Below are 17,572 nucleotides of genomic sequence, written 5' to 3' on the forward strand. Positions count from 1 at the left end.
TCAAACCACCCACCCCTTTGAAGTTTCAGGAAGTAGACCCACCCGCCGGCCACCATCTCCGACCACCTACTGCCGAGCACTATCTCCGACCACCTACCGCCGACCTTGAAACGACCTTCATTGATACCCTTACCCATCAAAATCTGTAAATCTAGAAAATCCATCAATCCCAACAAAACCATACACCTCTCACACTCTCGTTTCCTTATTTCACCATACAAGTTTTTCCGGCAACACCACTACCAACCAACAAACATCCAAGAAGATAAAGAGTTCCAGCCACCAACACCATCCGACCACCAGCCACCTAAAGACAGTGGTCATACGGAGAATATGAAGGGTTTATAGATCTGAGAATATGAAGATTGTAGTCAAACGGAGAACATGAGCGGTTTACATATCTGAGAAGAAGAGATGCAAATCTGAGAAAAAAGGTGCAAATCAGAGATGATGTCCGTTTAATGTTGATACCCGAGATGGTGGTGTAGATCTGAGATTCATTTTTTTTCCGGAGTACAGGTCTACATCGATGGTGGTGCACAAGTAGGAAGCTTGGAGTAAGAGAGAGATTGTGATAATGGTGTGACGAGGACGATGTGCAGGTGGCAATGGAGGTGGCGACACCCCTCTATCTCTCTGTGTTTAGCTCCAACGGTCGGAAAAGAGAAGGAAGAGGAACGCTGGTGATCTAGGTTAGAGCGTCTGGTGTTGGATCTCGATGGGGTGAAAGATAATGGCGGCAGAGGATGTTTCCGACAGAAGGGATAGCAGCCGGCTGATGCAGTGGTTTCTGGCAGAAAGGGTGGCACTGGTGTTCTCACTGAAGATGGAGAAGATGTTCTGAGTGAGAGAGTGTACCTCGAAGACTTAGGGTCCATTTCATTTTTTAGAATACTTATAATTAATAGATAATTATAAACAAATTAAAAATAAAGTAAAAAGAAATAGAAAAGCGTATTATAGTCATTTTATGTTTGATAGGGACGAAATGTGCAACTTTTAACAATATAAAGGACGGTCCGAGTTAATTTTTGAAAATAAGGACTAAACGCCCAATTTGACACTGAACCAAGGACGAATCGTGTAATTTACTAAAAAAAAAATCGTTGGTAAAATAGGTAACCAATGGGCAATTATCCGCATTCAAACCCTTATTTCCGTTGGTGCATGCATCTATATTACCGCCAATTAATGCTTTGTGAAAATATAATTATAGTTGGGTTAAAGTGCCAATGGTGCGTAAAATTTGTTCTTTTCAAGAACTTGTTATGGTAGGAATGAGTTGTCATATTGCAAGATAATTGTTGGGACTTTAAGCTAGAAATGTTGTTTTTATGTCTATAATTTGAATAACAACCAATGAGTACATTCAAATATAATAACCTCTTCACCCATGTATATGTCCCTAACATGTGAGCGTCTCATCAATATAATGCAGAGTAAGTGGCACATGGAAATTGCCGAAACAAAGAAAAATTTGTTCTGTTAATTGTATGACTGTGACATGTCCTTAACATGTGAACCCTTCATCATCATGGTAGAGTAAATGTGTGGAAGGTGGTTAAGAATTTGTTGGCAAGCGACCAGCAGAAATTTAAACCCAGTGCATGTCCATTTGCTGGGACCCACCGCTATTAGCAACCACTCAACCACATTTGGACTTCTATAAATCAAGCCATTGTCGACATAAACAAAGAAAATTAAGGAAGAAGAGCAAGAAGAATGGAGAAGCAGGAATGGGGTTTCAAGGAGAACCATGAGCTTCATGCTGCTGCATCTTTCACGATCAGAAACATCCTGGAAGCCATCATGGGCAACATTGATGAAACCGCAACTGGGAAACCAATGATTCATCTCGGACATGGTGATCCTTCTGTGTATCCATGCTTCCAACCATCTCCTGTATTAGAAGAGGCCTTAGTTCAATCAATCCAGTCCACTAAGTTCAATGGTTACCCTGCTGGTGTTGGAATTATTCCTGCAAGAAGGTTTGTTACCTCCATTCTACTTTAAAAATTTGTACTTCTAGTATTATCTTTATTTCCAGATTTTGATTTTAAGCATCATTATTAAAGATACAACAATATCATTATGATGGGTTGCAACTATTTTGTTCATTAACAGGGCTATTGCTGAGTATCTAACGAGAGACCTTCCCTACGAATTAACAGCTGATGATGTTTTCCTTACGGCTGGAGCAAATCATGCTATCGAAGTCGTACTAACTTTTCTTTCACGTCCGGGTGCTAATATACTTTTTCCTCGGCCTAATTACCCAATTTATGAAGCCCGTGCTAGATTTAGTCCACTTGAGGTCCGCCATTTTGATCTCCTCCCTGAGAAAGGATGGGAAGTTGATCTTGATGGTGTCAAAGCATTGGCAGATGAAAATACGGTGGCTATTGTCCTCATCAACCCTGGAAATCCCTGCGGAAATGTTTTCACAATCGACCATATGCGAAAGGTGTGGTTATTTCTTTTAGTTTCATTTCTCCCACATGCAGCCATAGAATAATCGCATGCCTATTACAAATATGGTTGAATATTATGTGATATGTACTCTAGTTTTTGTTTAAAAACATAGATGTTATGTGGTACGTAACGTGTAGTCAATGATGTGGATTTTAGTAAACTGAACATAGATTCTTGTTTTTGTTTGTTCCAAAACTATAGATTGCGGAATTAGCAAGAGAACTTCGGATTTTGGTGATAGCAGATGAAGTTTATGCCTATCAAGTTTTTGGACAAAAACCTTTCATCCCCATGGGAGTATTTGGGGATATAGCACCAGTTGTGACGCTTGGGTCATTATCAAAACGATGGATCATTCCTGGTTGGCGTTTTGGTTGGATAGCAATAACTGATCCTAATGGCATTCTTCGCAAAACTGGGGTTTTTCTCTATTCCTTGTTCTTTCTCTCTAGCCTTTTGAACTTCTCTAACATTTATATATGTATTTTTCCAGAAGTACAAATCAAAATTTTCTCGTATCTAACATTTGTAATCATGTCAGCTTGCTGAAACCATAAAGAGTACTCTTGTGATAGCAGCAGATCCCCCAACCGTTATTCAGGTCCGTAGTTGAATAATTAATATTTTTGAACAATGACTCATTTCAATTACATTGAATATTTAAAACGTATGTAGGGAGCTATTCCTTATATCATGAAGAACACGCCAGACTCTTTCTTCTTGAATATCAACAAAATACTAAAGGGGGCTTCCGATATGTTCTATGAGAGGCTTAAAGAGATACCCTTTGTTGCATGCCCACACAAACCCGAGGGATCAATGTTTGCGATGGTAGAGATATTTATTAATAAAGCTATTGTTCGTTAAATACAATTTGTTAAAATTTGACTGAATTTGCTTGTACAGGTGAAGTTGAAACTAGAAGCTTTTGCTGATGTTGCTGATGATACAGACTTCTGTATGAAGTTGGCTAAAGAGGAATCCATGATCCTTTTTCCAGGTGAAATAGCACCTTCATTAGCATAAACAGTGGTCACTTGTCTATATTACTATAATTTTAATTTTAACTTTTAATGTTATATCTGTGTAGGGTATGCTGTCGGTATGAAAAACTGGGTTCGAGTGAGTTTTGCTGCCGAGCCAAATGTGCTTCAAGATGCAATTGTGAGGCTGAAAGCGTTTTGTTTGAGACATGCAAAACAGGAGTAATAAAATATGTGACAATGGAAAATTGTCTTGAGGTTTTTGCATTCCGTGTCTTTAAGGCTCACTTTTTTGCAATTTGATGAATAATACCTCCTTTATGAGGAACAAATTTGTTTTAACTTGAGAAGTCATGCTCCACTGCTCCACAATTGTTGAACTGATCATGGGTTGTTTTTCAGTCTCATGTTAGCATTCAGTAAACTCTTTGATAAAATCAATTCTCCAAGTTAGCATTCAGTAAACTCTTTGATTTTCTTTCTTTTATTATATCTATAAAACAAAAGAATATTCATATGCCTCATTAAAAACGTTTCCGTAGAAAACATTTGGTACAAAAACTTTGGCCAAAAGAGAAAAGAGTACGATCTAGATGTCTTCAGCGAAGGAAATAACCATACCTGAAGTGTCTTATTTTAAACGAATGGAGGTATCGTCATCGGTAGTGTTGAACAAATCCACATTAGACATGATGATACTCAATCAAGTTGATTTTTAGAACATGGGAGAATTTAGGGTTAGGGTTCTTAAGAGAATTTTGTGAGAGCGGAAAAAACGAATTAGAATCGTCAATCCCCTTTTTATGGCGTCAAATTAGAATTTGAAATGTTTTCCAATAAAAATATGCCACGTGGAAAGCAGGTAACTGAAGAGACATTGTTACTGTCTGCCACGTGTAAGGGTAATAAGTAGTTTCCTTCTCACGGAGATAACGAAACAGTAAGCTGACATCATCTGCACAACAATCACATCACCTTCTAACAAACATCGAACTTCCATTGTTAAATCCTCTAACAAGAACCAAACTTCGATATTGAGAATAGAGAAGGTTGGGTCTAGTCACACCCCAAACCGGAACGGCGGAAACATTCGAGGGCGGAGGACGTCATGTACAGTATCACAACAATTGCATAATAGTAATCAAAGTACAACAACCATGTATTGATAAAGTATAAGTTATTACATATGTGTTCAAATCATTGTATATTGACACCAAAATGTATAGCAAAAATTAAAAGACATGAGTCTATGAAGCTCCGTCTTCTCAAAACCTGTGGATACCTGTTTACTGATTTCCTGAGAATACAAGTAGTTTTGAAAAGAGTGTCAACAATTAAGTTGGTGAGTTGATAAGCATGTTTGTAATTGAAATCTGTCGTTGTTATTTAAAAATGTAAACATAATTTTCCCAGAAAATCCTATATTTTATGTTGTAATATGTTGTACTCAAAACGTGTAAATGTTATCGTACTCTGATATAGTATGCTATAGTTTTAATCCATATGAAACCATGAAAAGTATGTTTTCTCTGTACTGACTTAGTATTCTGTATTTATACTTGTAAAATATTGTATTATAATTTTATTATTTAGTAAAACTATGTGAAGATGTTTACTTATTCTTACACTAATCGTATTGTTCAATACCAAATTGTGAGTTATCATAACCATGCTTGATGACCTAAGATGGCTTGAACACGACGTTCTTCAGGCGTCGCAATCGGTACGACATTTGTCACATCAGGCCTGCCGGCCTAGCTGTTGCAAGTAACTCAGTTGCAGGATTGTCAGTCCCGTATATATCTATACACAAGTGTCACGCTCTCCCTCCAAGAGACTCTGGTTATAATTTCAGGACTTGGTTGATACTTAAATAAGTACGAGAAGTGTGTCTCACAAATGCTATATTGACGGTTACAAGTCGAATAATGAAAAGTTACTTTGAAATTGATAAACTGTAAGTATATCTCATAAACTACATTTATTATAGTTTATATGTTTGTTTTCTGTAATGTATTATGAATATGTATTGTAGTGCATATGATCCATAATATTTATATAATTATGATTAAATAGACATTCGAATAAATAGTTCTACCCCAAGCCCACAACCAAACAAGGAACAGGAAATGGAGCCAAATTATCAATTCTAAGCCTGTTGAACCCTAATTATATAATTTATATATATATATATATATATATATATATATATATATATATATATATATATATAAAATTTTATTAACAGCAACGATTAATAAATATTGAAAACAGTTAGGTATTAACACAAATTTTCATGTGTTACACTTGTATTCCCCCCTAAAACAGTGAAAAATCATGAAAACGTAGGGGTATGAACTCACCTCGAGTGTGTGTTTCTGGTTAGATTCGATGTGGTTGCGATGATTCCCGGGATATAATACATGTAATTAACCGTATCCTAATTATATTTTACACATAATTATATGCATAAATTAGATATATAATAATTTAACATGATAATTAACATTAGTTTGTATAGATTAGTTACTAATTGAAGAGAAGTTCTTATGAAAGTTTGAAGGTTTGAATATTTCTGGGTAACTGCTTGCAGATGCGAAGGATTTGATATGTGTTTTGAGAGCATATGAGTGAAATGAGTTTACTGTATGTTTCAAATGAATTCATTTGTATCTTAAGTATGAAGGAAACTCATGAGGCGGTGAATGTGAGGTTTACAGTGGTAATTGGATTATATCACATTGGGAAGTTAAATATGTAAAATATCTAGATTTTTAAGAGTGTTTTCGGCTAAGAAAAGAAGTAGATTACGGTCCATATTTGCAACATGGTATAGATTACGGTCCTAAGGTGTGCTCATGGAGTTATTTCGGTCCTAGTGGAGGACCCCAAACCGTGAACACAAGATGGTATTAGATGCTCAAACCGTAAACCCTTTATTTCTATAAGCTTATGACCGAAAACACATTTGATTCAAGATTACTTAGACTTTAAACACCTTGATTCTAAATTTCTTAGACCGTAAGCACCTATGCAAGGTGTTAAATGTGGATTATAACTTCACCTTTTGACTTATGTTGACTCATTTTATCTTATTTAAACATATATTTGCATGGTTTTAAATATATAAGTATTTATAACTTATATAAGTATGTTTTCCCAAGGTATACTCATATAATAAGTATATAAACATGCCCTTATGTTATTTAAAGTTCTTAATGCATCAATGTTATTATGTGGATTCACTTATATACGGATGTAGTTTAGAATTTTATTTGAATAAGTTTGATTTAAATTGACTTGAAATAACGGGTGGTTACATTATCCCCCCATTAGAGGGAATTTCGTCCTGAAATTGTTTTTAAAGTGGTACTCATGAACTAGGGAAAAGATGTGGGTACTTTTGTTTCATCTAATCTTCCCGTTCCCAAGTGAATTCTGGTCCCCACTTGGCATTCCAACGAACCTTCACTATTGGTATGCGACTTTGTTTTGTTCTTTTGACTTCCCTATCCATGATTTCCACTGGTTCATCTACGAAGTGTAGACTCTCGTTTAACCCGATCTAATCGAGTGAGATTACAAGAGTCTCGTCAGACAAACACTTCTTGAGATTAGAGACGTGAAAAGTGGGATGTATGTTACTGAGTTCATGCGGTAGTTTGAGTTTATAAGGAACCAGACCAATTCTAGCAAGAATCTCGAATGGTACGATGTACCTCGGATTTAGTTTTCCACGTGTTCCGATTCATGAGATAACGAACTCCACCACCCTTGATTTCTAAGTTCTTTTCCATTCCTCTTAAGGCTTCACCTGTCATATTCTCTGGTTTCAAGGCTTCTAGCTGAGCCTCTTTGATCTAGGTAGACATGTGCGAATGGATTGTCATAGTCAGAGACTTTACTCGGCGGCCCAAGTACTTTTTACAACTAAGGGCATCTGCTACTACATTGGCTTTACCGGTATGATAGCGAATCTCGCATTCGTAATCATTGAGTAGCTCTACCCATCGTCATTGCCTCATGTTCAGTTCCTTTTGATCGAATATGTGCTGGAGGCTCTTGTGGTCTGTAAAGACTGTGCATTTCGTACCATAAAGGTAATGTCTCCAGATCTTCAGAGAAAAAATCACTGCTCCTAGTTCAAGGTCGTGTGTGGTATATTTGACCTCGTGGTTCTTAAGCTATCTCGAGGTGTAGGATATGACCTTTCCTCGCTACATAAGGACGCAACCTAGCCCTTGCTTGGATGCATCGCAGTAAACTACGAAATCTTCCGTCCCTTCTAGGAGGGATAAGATCGGCGCGCTGCAAAGGGCTCGCTTTAGTGTCTGGAAAGCAGTTTCTTGTTTCTCTTCCTAATTGAAGGTTACACATTTCTGGGTCAAGGTGGTGAGTGGCTTCGCGATCTTTGAGAAGTTTTGGATGAATCTCCTGTAGTAGCCAGTGAGACCTACGAATTAACGAATCTCTTTCGTGGGGTCGCCCAGTTTTCGATAGCCTTGATCTTGGAGGGATCAACATGTATCCCTTCCTTGCTGACTACATGACCTAGGAAGTCCACCTTTCGAATCCAGAATTTGCATTTCGAGAACTTCTCATACAATTTCTCTACCCTTAAGGTTTCCAAGACTTGTCGTAAGTGTTGGCTGTGTTCTTCCTTACTTCGAGAATAGACTAGTATATCGTCAATGAAAACTATAATGAACTTGTCTAAGTAAGGTCGACACACACGGTTCATTAGGTCAATGAACACTTCGGGTGCATTCGTTAGACCAAAGGGCATCACTACAAATTCATAGTGACCGTAGCGAGTTCTAAAAGCAGTCTTTGGAATATTGGCCTCCTGGACTCATAGCTGATGGTACCCTGATCTCAGGTTAATCTTGGAGAAGAAACTGGCTCCTTGAAGTTGATCAAAGAGGTCGTCTATTCGTGGTAGATGGTATCAGTTCTTGATAGTGAGTTTATTCAATTCCTGGTAGTCTATGCACATTCTGAACGATCTATCCTTCTTTTTCACAAACAAGACCGGTGCTCCCCAGGGTGAGAAGCTTGGTCTAATGAATCCTTTACTGAGAAGTTCGTTCAATTGGCTGGACAGTTCCTGCATCTCTGACGATGCAAGACGATATGGGGATTTAATTGAGTTCCAAGTGCTCCATTGAACTCAAATGCTTTGTATGAATGTTCCAAATGCTCAAGTCACATTTAACAGTGATGATTCTAAAATCAGTAGACTAAGTAGCTCCTCACACTCTTGCGACAGAATATCCACTCTCCCTCAGTTGGAGATTCGCACCCTATACTTTATGATGTCCATGCTAAGCCAAAGTTCCAGATTGGCTCACCCAACTCATAACAATCTTGTTTCTAATAGGATAAGACTAAGGCGTAATCAGACAGTACATCAAACCATTCAACAATGTCGTAGAAATTTATTATAGAAGGGCGTAAGGAATGGCCATGTCTAATCTTTTAAGCCTATGAAACTTCGTTCCTTTAAAAGTCCCTAAGATCTTGGGGATCCTAGTTCAAGGATCACACAACAAAACAAAAATAGGAAGACAAAGGATTCACCAGAAACATTACCAAGCACATATACAAAAGAATGAAATAAAAGGAAAAACATATAAATAAATTAAATCGAATACGTACCAATAACATCAATAGGATCCACTCCTGATTCCTTTGCGCGTTGTGCATCCCACAGACTCAAGGTCACATAAACTGGGGCTTGCATTGCTTTTATTGCAGGTAGGGGACAAATGACCTTGATCTGGCCCATCTGATCACAATCGTACCATACATGCATAATCAATTCACATGTTTTCCTATAGTGCCCCTCCTTATAACACTTGTGGCACCCAGTTCATCCGAACACTCCACTATGTGTTTTCTGGAACCTACCATACTTGGTGCCCCTTTTCCTTTTTTATCCTAAATCGACAGTATTGAGCAACATAGCTTTCAACTGAGTTACATCTTGGACTTCCTCCTCCACTCCATGTTGGACCTCCAATACACTCTCTCGAGTCACACTCTTAGTCAATAATGGAAATGCCTACTCCTCCCTGAATCAAATCATAAACTAAATCCATAACATGGTGTCTATCTTAACCGCAATAACAGAGAGAGGAATCACATCTCAACAACCCCTCGAAGCATGATGTAGAACGTCCATAGAAAACTATACCCTTTCCTCATCGGGAAAAAATTGGTGTGAAAGGAACTCTCTGTTTCCTCTAGTCATCTCATGCTAATAATCCTATCTTTCCCCCTGACCATTCAACTCCCTACTATAGATAAACACGAGAACAAATCAACACAATTTGATAGTGTTATTCCATACTATATACACACCGAATAATGCCTTAGAAATATTGTGACTCCTTATGATCCACGTACGTATCATGTGTTTCTTGTAGTACAAACCAATGTTTAACACTCTAGTTCCCAATACATATCTTAATCTAACTTGAATTTGTTTAATTCACTGAAAACTAACAATTTTAATAATTATACTAAGGCACGGGGTGCTTACTCATGGGGCCCGATACGCATAGGCCCATGGACGGAATGTTTTATTAGGGTCTTGGTACTATTTAATGGTAATGAACCCACATGGTTTGATCTTTTTTTAGGCTCCATCACCCTTAGAAGAATTCTTGTGAAATCCTAACCTTTTTTTTTTTAGAATTCTGATGATTTGAAAGCTTATTTCTTCATTTTTGAGTCAAGCTTGAAGATCAAGAAGGTTTCCTTATTGTAGAAAATGTGGTTCAAACTTTGGACCTATCAAAGTAACTCCATTACCATACTTTTAAGAGTATAAAGTTCATACATGGCTCTTTAGTTCATCAGATCTAGTTCATTGTTGTATTTGCCACTTTTTGGTCCATTTGACTTATGCCTTTGGAGTTAAGATGTAACACCGTAAATTTTCAAACAAATTTTTCATTTTAAAAATCACATAATTCTCATAAACATAGTTCAGAAATCTCACAAATGACAATTTATCAAAAACACATGTTCATAAATTGTTTAAGCATAATACAGGATCATCAAAAGGTAAACTCCATCTCGTGTGTGTGTGTACAATCAAGCCGACGCCTTCCCGCGATCAAAAGAAGTACCTGAAACACATGTCACATAACATGGTAAGCACGAAGCTTAGTGAGTTCCCTAAAATACCACATACAACTCATTAGCCTCTCATGGCTATATCTCAAATAAGACCCTCCGGTCAATGTGTCTCAGTGAAACCCTTCGGTCCCACAACTCGGGTGGACCCTCCGGTCCTAACTCACTAAAGCTCAATATAATACACAACATAAATCACAAAAACATAATGCAAGATATCACAATACTCAATAATAGCATACAAGACCCTCCGGTCACACAAATTACCACTCAAGGTAAGTATAGTGAGAAGACTCACCTCGTAAGCAAGTAAATGAACTTCGTACACGAATGACCGATCTAGCCTCCGCCTAACACATATGATAATTATCTCTAATTAACACTCCAATCTCAACCCTAAATACACCAAAGGCTACTCTCTCTCTCTCTCTATCTAACTCTTGGAATGGGTAAAAGTACCCCTCCATGGTCTCAATAATCCATGTCTTGACCAAACCCTAAAGTCAAATGAAGTCAACACTCGAGTCAACAGTCCATGTTGACCCGACTCATCGAGTGCATCTATGTGACTCGTTGAGTTCCCTTGTTCCTTCAGAGAAGTCGCGAAAACCCAACTTAACTCGTCGAGTTGTCTCATCAACTCGCCGAGTCTCACATGTCCAGACTCGTCGGGGAAAACCCTAACCGACTCGGCGAGTCAGTTCCCCGACTCGTCGAGTCCTTTCAGACTCTATTCTCATTCATACGTTTTAAGGAAGATTTACAACCCCAAACTCTAGATCTAGCCTCCCAAGGCTAATATACCACGTAAGGCTGCAAGCTTTATGTCCATGCATGGCACTTATGGCTTGAAATGCCAAAACAACTTCCATTTAGGGTCTTAATCATGAAAGCTCTTCTATTAGCTGGATAAAGCTGGGACCTTTGGACTCTAGGGACCTCACAAGGTCCAGATATGAAGTCTCACTCTCTTGGTAAGCTCAACACACTCAAAGCCTCAAGGAAAGATGGAATAAGCCCTAAAACTCCATAAAATGAGATCTAATCAAATTAATGAGCAAGGTGGAGACTTTTTACCTTCAATAGAAGCTCTAGATGAAATAACATCAGATCAAATAGTCTCTTCTCGTTCCTTGCTTTGATGCTCCACTCTTCTCTTCAAAAAGTGCACTAAAATGCCCAAAGATTAGCTCTCTCTCTCTCTCTCTCTCTCTCTCTCTCTCTCTCTCTTAGCTCAATATAGGCGATTAGGGTTTCACACAGGGGAGTAGGGTGGCTGGTGTGAGTCAGACATGAGGGCTTAAGGTCCTTTAAATAGGACCCAACCCCGTAGAATTAGCGTTTCCTCTCACAGTGCCAACTCTTCGAGTTGGTCTCTCCGACTCTTCTAGTTGGTCATAAAACCCACGTGGTCAACCCGCCTGTACTCGACAAGTTGGGGCACCAACTCGCCGAGTTGCTCACACAACTCATAAATAAATAAATATATAAATATTATACCTGGAAGTCGGGATGTTACAATTCTCCCCCACTAGAATCAAACTTCGCCCTCGAAGTCTTGCTCCGGAAACAACTCTGGGTACTTCTCGCACATCTCTTTGACTCCGGCTCTCAAGTCCACTCGGATCCCCTGCGGTGCTCCCACTTCACCTTAACCAGTCGCACCTCCTTGTTCCTCAGGGTCTTAACTTTTCTATCCAGAATTGCTATCGGTCTCTCAATGTAATTCAGGCTAGCATCTACCTGAATGTCCTCTAAGGGTACAACTGCCGTCTCATCGGCTACACACTTCCTCAACTGGGACACGTGGAAGGTGTTATCAATCTGGCTCAAATCTGCGGGTAGCTCCAACCGATAAGATACCTTCCCCACTCTGGCAGTCACTCTGAAAGGACCGATATATCTAGGACCCAACTTTCCCCGCTTCCTGAATCGGATCACCCCTTTACACGGGGATACCTTCAGGAGGACAAAATCTCCAACCTGGAACTCTAGCTCGGATCGTCGCCGGTTTGCGTAACTCTTCTGACGACTCTGAGTTGTCAGTAGCCTCTGTCTGACCCGCTGAATCTGCTCAGTCGTCTTGAGAACTATCTCAGTGCTACCCATCACTCTCTGCCCAACCTCTCCGCAACAGATGGGAGTCCGACACCTCCTCCCATATAAGAGCTCAAAGGGAGGCATACCAATACTGGAAAGATGGTTGTTGTTATAAGAAAACTCAGCCAAGGGCAAATAGGTGTCCCAACTTCCTCCGAAGTCCATAACACATGCACACAGCATGTCCTCACACGTCTGAATCGTCCGTTCACTCTGCCCGTCTGTCTGTGGGTGGTATGCGGTACTAAAGTGCAATCGGGTACCCAACTCCTCATGAAACTTCATCCAGAACCTGGAAGTAAAACGCACATCCCGATCTGACACTATCGATGTCGGCAATCCATGCCGTGTAACCACCTATCTCACATAAATTTCGGCCAATTTCTCTGCAGAAGAGCTCTCACTAATAGCAAGGAAGTGAGCACTCTTCGTCACCCGGTCCACAATCACCCATATCGCGTCGACACCTTGCGTGGTTCTCGGTAACTTAGTGATAAAATCCATGGAAATCTGTTCCCACTTCCACTGGGGAATATCTAGAGGCTGTAACGGGCCATGTGGATGCTGGTGCTCCGACTTAACCCGACGACAGGTTAAGCACCTCTCGACTACCCATGCCATATCCCTCTTCATACAGGGCAACCAGTAATCTCTCTTCAGATCCAAATACATCTTAGTGGCTCCAGGATGGATCGAGAATCTCGATCTATGTGCCTCCTCCATCAGTATGCGCCGAGCTCCACCGGTATATGGCACCGAAATCCGCCCACGGAAAGTCGTAAGCCCTCGACTATCTGTTTCAAACTCGGAAACCTGTATGATCACCCGCTCCCTCTTGCGGTTCTCCGGTCTCACGGCCTCCACCCAGGCCTCTCGAATGGTATCTAAGATTTGAGTCATCACCGTCATCGTCATACACATATCTCGAATTGGATCACTCTCTGTTCTACGGCTCAAGGCATCGGCTACCACATTAGCCTTGCCTGGGTGATATAATATCTTGCAGGCGTAGTCTTTCACTACATCCAACCACATTCTCTGTCTCATATTCAGGTTGGGCTGATCCATGAGGTGCTTCAGACTCTAATGGTCTATGTATATGGTGCACCAGACTCCATACAGATAGTGGCGCTAGATCTTGAGGGCGAACACCACCGTCCCCAACTCTAAGTCATGGGTGGGATACCTCATCTTATGAGGCTTCAACTGCCTCGATGCATATGAAATCACGTGTCCCCTTTGCATCAACACAACTCCCATCCCTGATATAGATGCATCACAGTAAACTACGAACTCCTACATTCTCTCGGGAAGGGCTAACACTGGAGCTTCGCACAATCTCTGGCGAAGAGTCTCGAATGAGCCCTGCTGCTCGGGCCCCCAGGTAAACGTAACACCCTTCCGGGTAAATTTCGTAAGAAGAACGACAATTTTGGAGAAATCCATGATAAATCTCTGGTAGTAACCTGCCAGACCAAGATCCCACCGCATAACTGCCTCAATCTTGGCCGGGTCGACCAAAATCCCATTCTGATTAACGAGGTGTCCTAGGAACTAGACCTCTCGTAACCAGAAATCACACTTGGAGAATTTGGCGTAAAGCCTCTTCGTCCTTAATACTCCAAGAATCTCCCAAAGATGCTCCTCGTGCTGCTCTCTAGACTTCGAGTATACCGGAATATCGTCGATAAACACGATCACCGATCGATCCAACATGGGTCTGCACACCTGGTTCATGAGATCCATAAACGTTGTCGGTGTGTTGGTGAGTCCGAAAGGCATCACCACAAACTCGTAGTGCCCATAACGAGTCCTAAAGGCCGTCTTCTGGATATCCTCCTCGCAAACTCTCATATGATGATATCCAGATCTCAAATCAATCTTGGAAAACCAAGATGCCCCCTGCAACTGATCGAATAAGTCGTCGATCCTCGGTAGTGGATAACGGTTCTTGACCGTCAGCTTGTTCACTTTCCGGTAATCGATGCACATCCGGTGTGAACCATCCTATTTCTTGACAAAAACGATCGGAGCTCCCCACGGTGAGCTACTCGGTCTAATAAAACCCTTCCCCAACCGCTCCTAGAGCTATGAGGATAACTCCTGCATTTCGGCCAGCGTCAGGCGGTAAGGTGCTTTGGCAATAGGTGCCGCACCCGGAACCAAATCAATCCAGAACTCTACTTCTCAGGGGGCACACACGGCAACTCCTTGGGGAAAACATCCGGGAAATCGTACACTATTGGAACCTTGGAGATAGAACTCGACCTCTCTGTAGCAACCAACGTATCCATCACGTACGCCAAAAAACCCATACAACCCTACTGTAGACTCTGCTTCACTCTGGCAGCAGAGCAGACAGCTGATCCAGAGCTGGTACCCTCGCCATACACCGTAAGCACTCCCCTACTAGGGTCTCGTATGGTCACCATCTGACGCTCACAGTCGATCACAGCTCTGAACCGACTCAACCAATCCATGCCCACTATTACACAAACATCACCCATGGCTATCGGCACCAGATCTATCAGAAAATCAACACCAAAAATCTCTAGTACACATCCTCGGAATACATCTGTGGCAAAAACCGCATGCTCGTCGACTATAGAAATACTCAGAGGTCGACTCAACACCTCTCGCCTGACACTGATGTGACGACCAAAGGCTAAAGACACGAAGGATCAACTCGCACCCGAGTCAAATAACACCAAAGAAGGTACTGAACTGACAAGAAAAGTACCTATATACAACACAATGTAAACAAAACAAATCTCAAAGTAACAAGAATAAGGAAATACGTACCAGCCACGACATCAGGTGCTGCACGGACCTCCTCTGATGTCAGCTGAAAAGCTCTCCCGTGAGCCTTCGGTTCCTCGACCTTCGCTGGTCGACTATCAGTAGCTCACAAAGCAGCAGGAGCAGAACCCTGGGATGATCCCTAAATGAGCTGAGGGTACTTGGCCTTCCGATGGCCGGTCTGGTTGCAGTGAAAGCAAACTGCAAACCCCTTGGGGAAATACCTCGCTAGGTACCCCTCTTTGCCAAATTTGTAGCAAATACCTACCCGACACGATCCCTCGTGACTCTTTCCGCACTTGCCACTAGTTCGGCCCTTCTGGCCCACAACTCTTGTATCAGCCGGCTGCGACTACACTGGACTCCGGTCTCTCCCATGAGACTCCCCCTCCTCCCTAGCCTGTAACTCAAGCTCAATCTCCCTGCGCCTGGCATTGGTCCGAAGCTCAGCCAATGTCCGGTATGACAAGTTCGCCACGAACTCTCGTATTTCCCTCCTCAGTATGCTCAGATATCGGGTCACACGTGCCTGCTCATTAGACACGTGCTCAGGGCAAAACAACGCCCTCTCATGGAACATCCTCGTGATCTCGGTCACAGTTTCTGTCTTCTGCTTGAGAGACAGAAACTCCTGGGCCAAACATTCCCTCTCCACCAGGGGAACATACTCATCTCGAAACAATTATGTAAACCTCTCCCATGTCACTGCAACATGATCTGCAGGAGTAAAGCTGCCAGTCACAAACTTCCACCAGTCCTTCACTCCCAAGCGAAGCTGGTTCAGTGCAAACCGAAATCTCAGGTGCTCAGGGCATGCACACGTGTAAAAACATCCCTCAATGTCGGAGATCCATCTCATAGCAACAATCGGATCCTGTGTTGTGACACCAGTCAAATTTAGGTCAAAAATAAATTGATCAATAATCGTGATTGGGATGAACCAAGTGGTAGAGATTGTAACAAGGTTTCGAAAAATATAAAGAACACTGAAATCCAAGTTATAACGAAGAAGTTATGACCAATCGAAGATCCGCGACAAAACCGGCAAAACACTGTTTAGTGTAAAATGTGAATTTTCGATAAAAGGCTTTTTAGCCTTAACAATCTAAATGAAAGTTGTAGAATATGTTAAACTGAGAACTTTCATAAAAAGAACGTAAAAATCTGACTTCATATGAGGAAGTTATGATTTTTCTAAGTTTCGGTTTAGTAGTAGGCAGCTAAAAATTCGAAATATAAATCGATCGGTATTTAGCCGACACAACTTAAACGAGAATCGAAGGTCTCGTCAAAAGTAGTACAACGCTAAAAAGACAGACGAAAACGGACATCGGATGAAGAAGTTATGAATTTTTAACGGATTTCCTGTCCCGGTCTGTTAAAAATAATAATATTAAAAATAATAATATTAAAAATAATAATATTAAAAATAACGTCAAAATTAGCCGACGAAGTCTAAACGAAAGTCGTATAGTATAATTTTACCTACGCGTGCATATAAAGAATGTCGGAAACGGAGCTCGTATGCGAAAGTTATGAATTCGCTAGTTTTTGGCACGAAAATCGAAAAAACATGAAAACCGGGAAAAATCGCAAGGTCACCCTTCGGCCACGTCACCCTCGCATGCGAGGCTTCCCCGTGTCCTCCACGTGTTCGCTGCTGATTGGACGGAAGTTGCTCGTGGCGTCTCCTGATTGGACCGAAGTTCGACCCTCTCCTCATCGGACACGCGCCTAGCACCGTGGCTCCTTCCGAGCCTCGGCCTCGTGGCTTCTTGCGAACCGAACATGCGTCCCTCTTCCCTCGCTGCCACATAGCTGCTGAATCTTCCATCCATTCGCCACCTGTCCGAGACTTCGGACTATAAATAGGAGGTGCGAACCCTCCTGGTTCCTTCACCATTTTTACCTCATTTTTCATTCTCTTTCACTTCTCTCACCCCCGTAAACTTCCTTATCACCCCCCGAAGCCCCGGTATCATATCTAAAACCCGAAGCAAGCCCCGAAGCCCTGGAATTCTCGAGAAGCAAACCTCTTTCCAGTCGAAGTGCTGCCCGCATAAAGCCCGGTTTTT

The 17,572-nt window shown here is 41.3% G+C and overlaps 1 protein-coding gene across 1 annotated transcript; it reads left to right on the forward strand.

Moving 5' to 3' along the window:
* The first annotated feature begins 1,694 nt into the window (after positions 1 to 1,694).
* On the forward strand, positions 1,695 to 3,903 carry LOC145129899 (nicotianamine aminotransferase 1-like). Its single transcript, XM_079064733.1, has 7 exons — positions 1,695 to 1,988; positions 2,125 to 2,464; positions 2,674 to 2,892; positions 3,014 to 3,073; positions 3,148 to 3,303; positions 3,379 to 3,472; positions 3,563 to 3,903. The coding sequence occupies exons 1-7, from the start codon at positions 1,723 to 1,725 to the stop codon at positions 3,679 to 3,681; spliced, it is 1,254 nt and encodes a 417-aa protein (XP_078920859.1). The 5' UTR covers positions 1,695 to 1,722; the 3' UTR covers positions 3,682 to 3,903.
* Positions 3,904 to 17,572: the final 13,669 nt, after the last annotated feature.

This window comes from Lactuca virosa, chromosome 8, assembly GCF_052849685.1.
Source record: "Lactuca virosa cultivar CGN04683 chromosome 8, Lactuca_virosa_CGN04683_v6, whole genome shotgun sequence".
Taxonomy (NCBI): domain Eukaryota; kingdom Viridiplantae; phylum Streptophyta; class Magnoliopsida; order Asterales; family Asteraceae; genus Lactuca; species Lactuca virosa.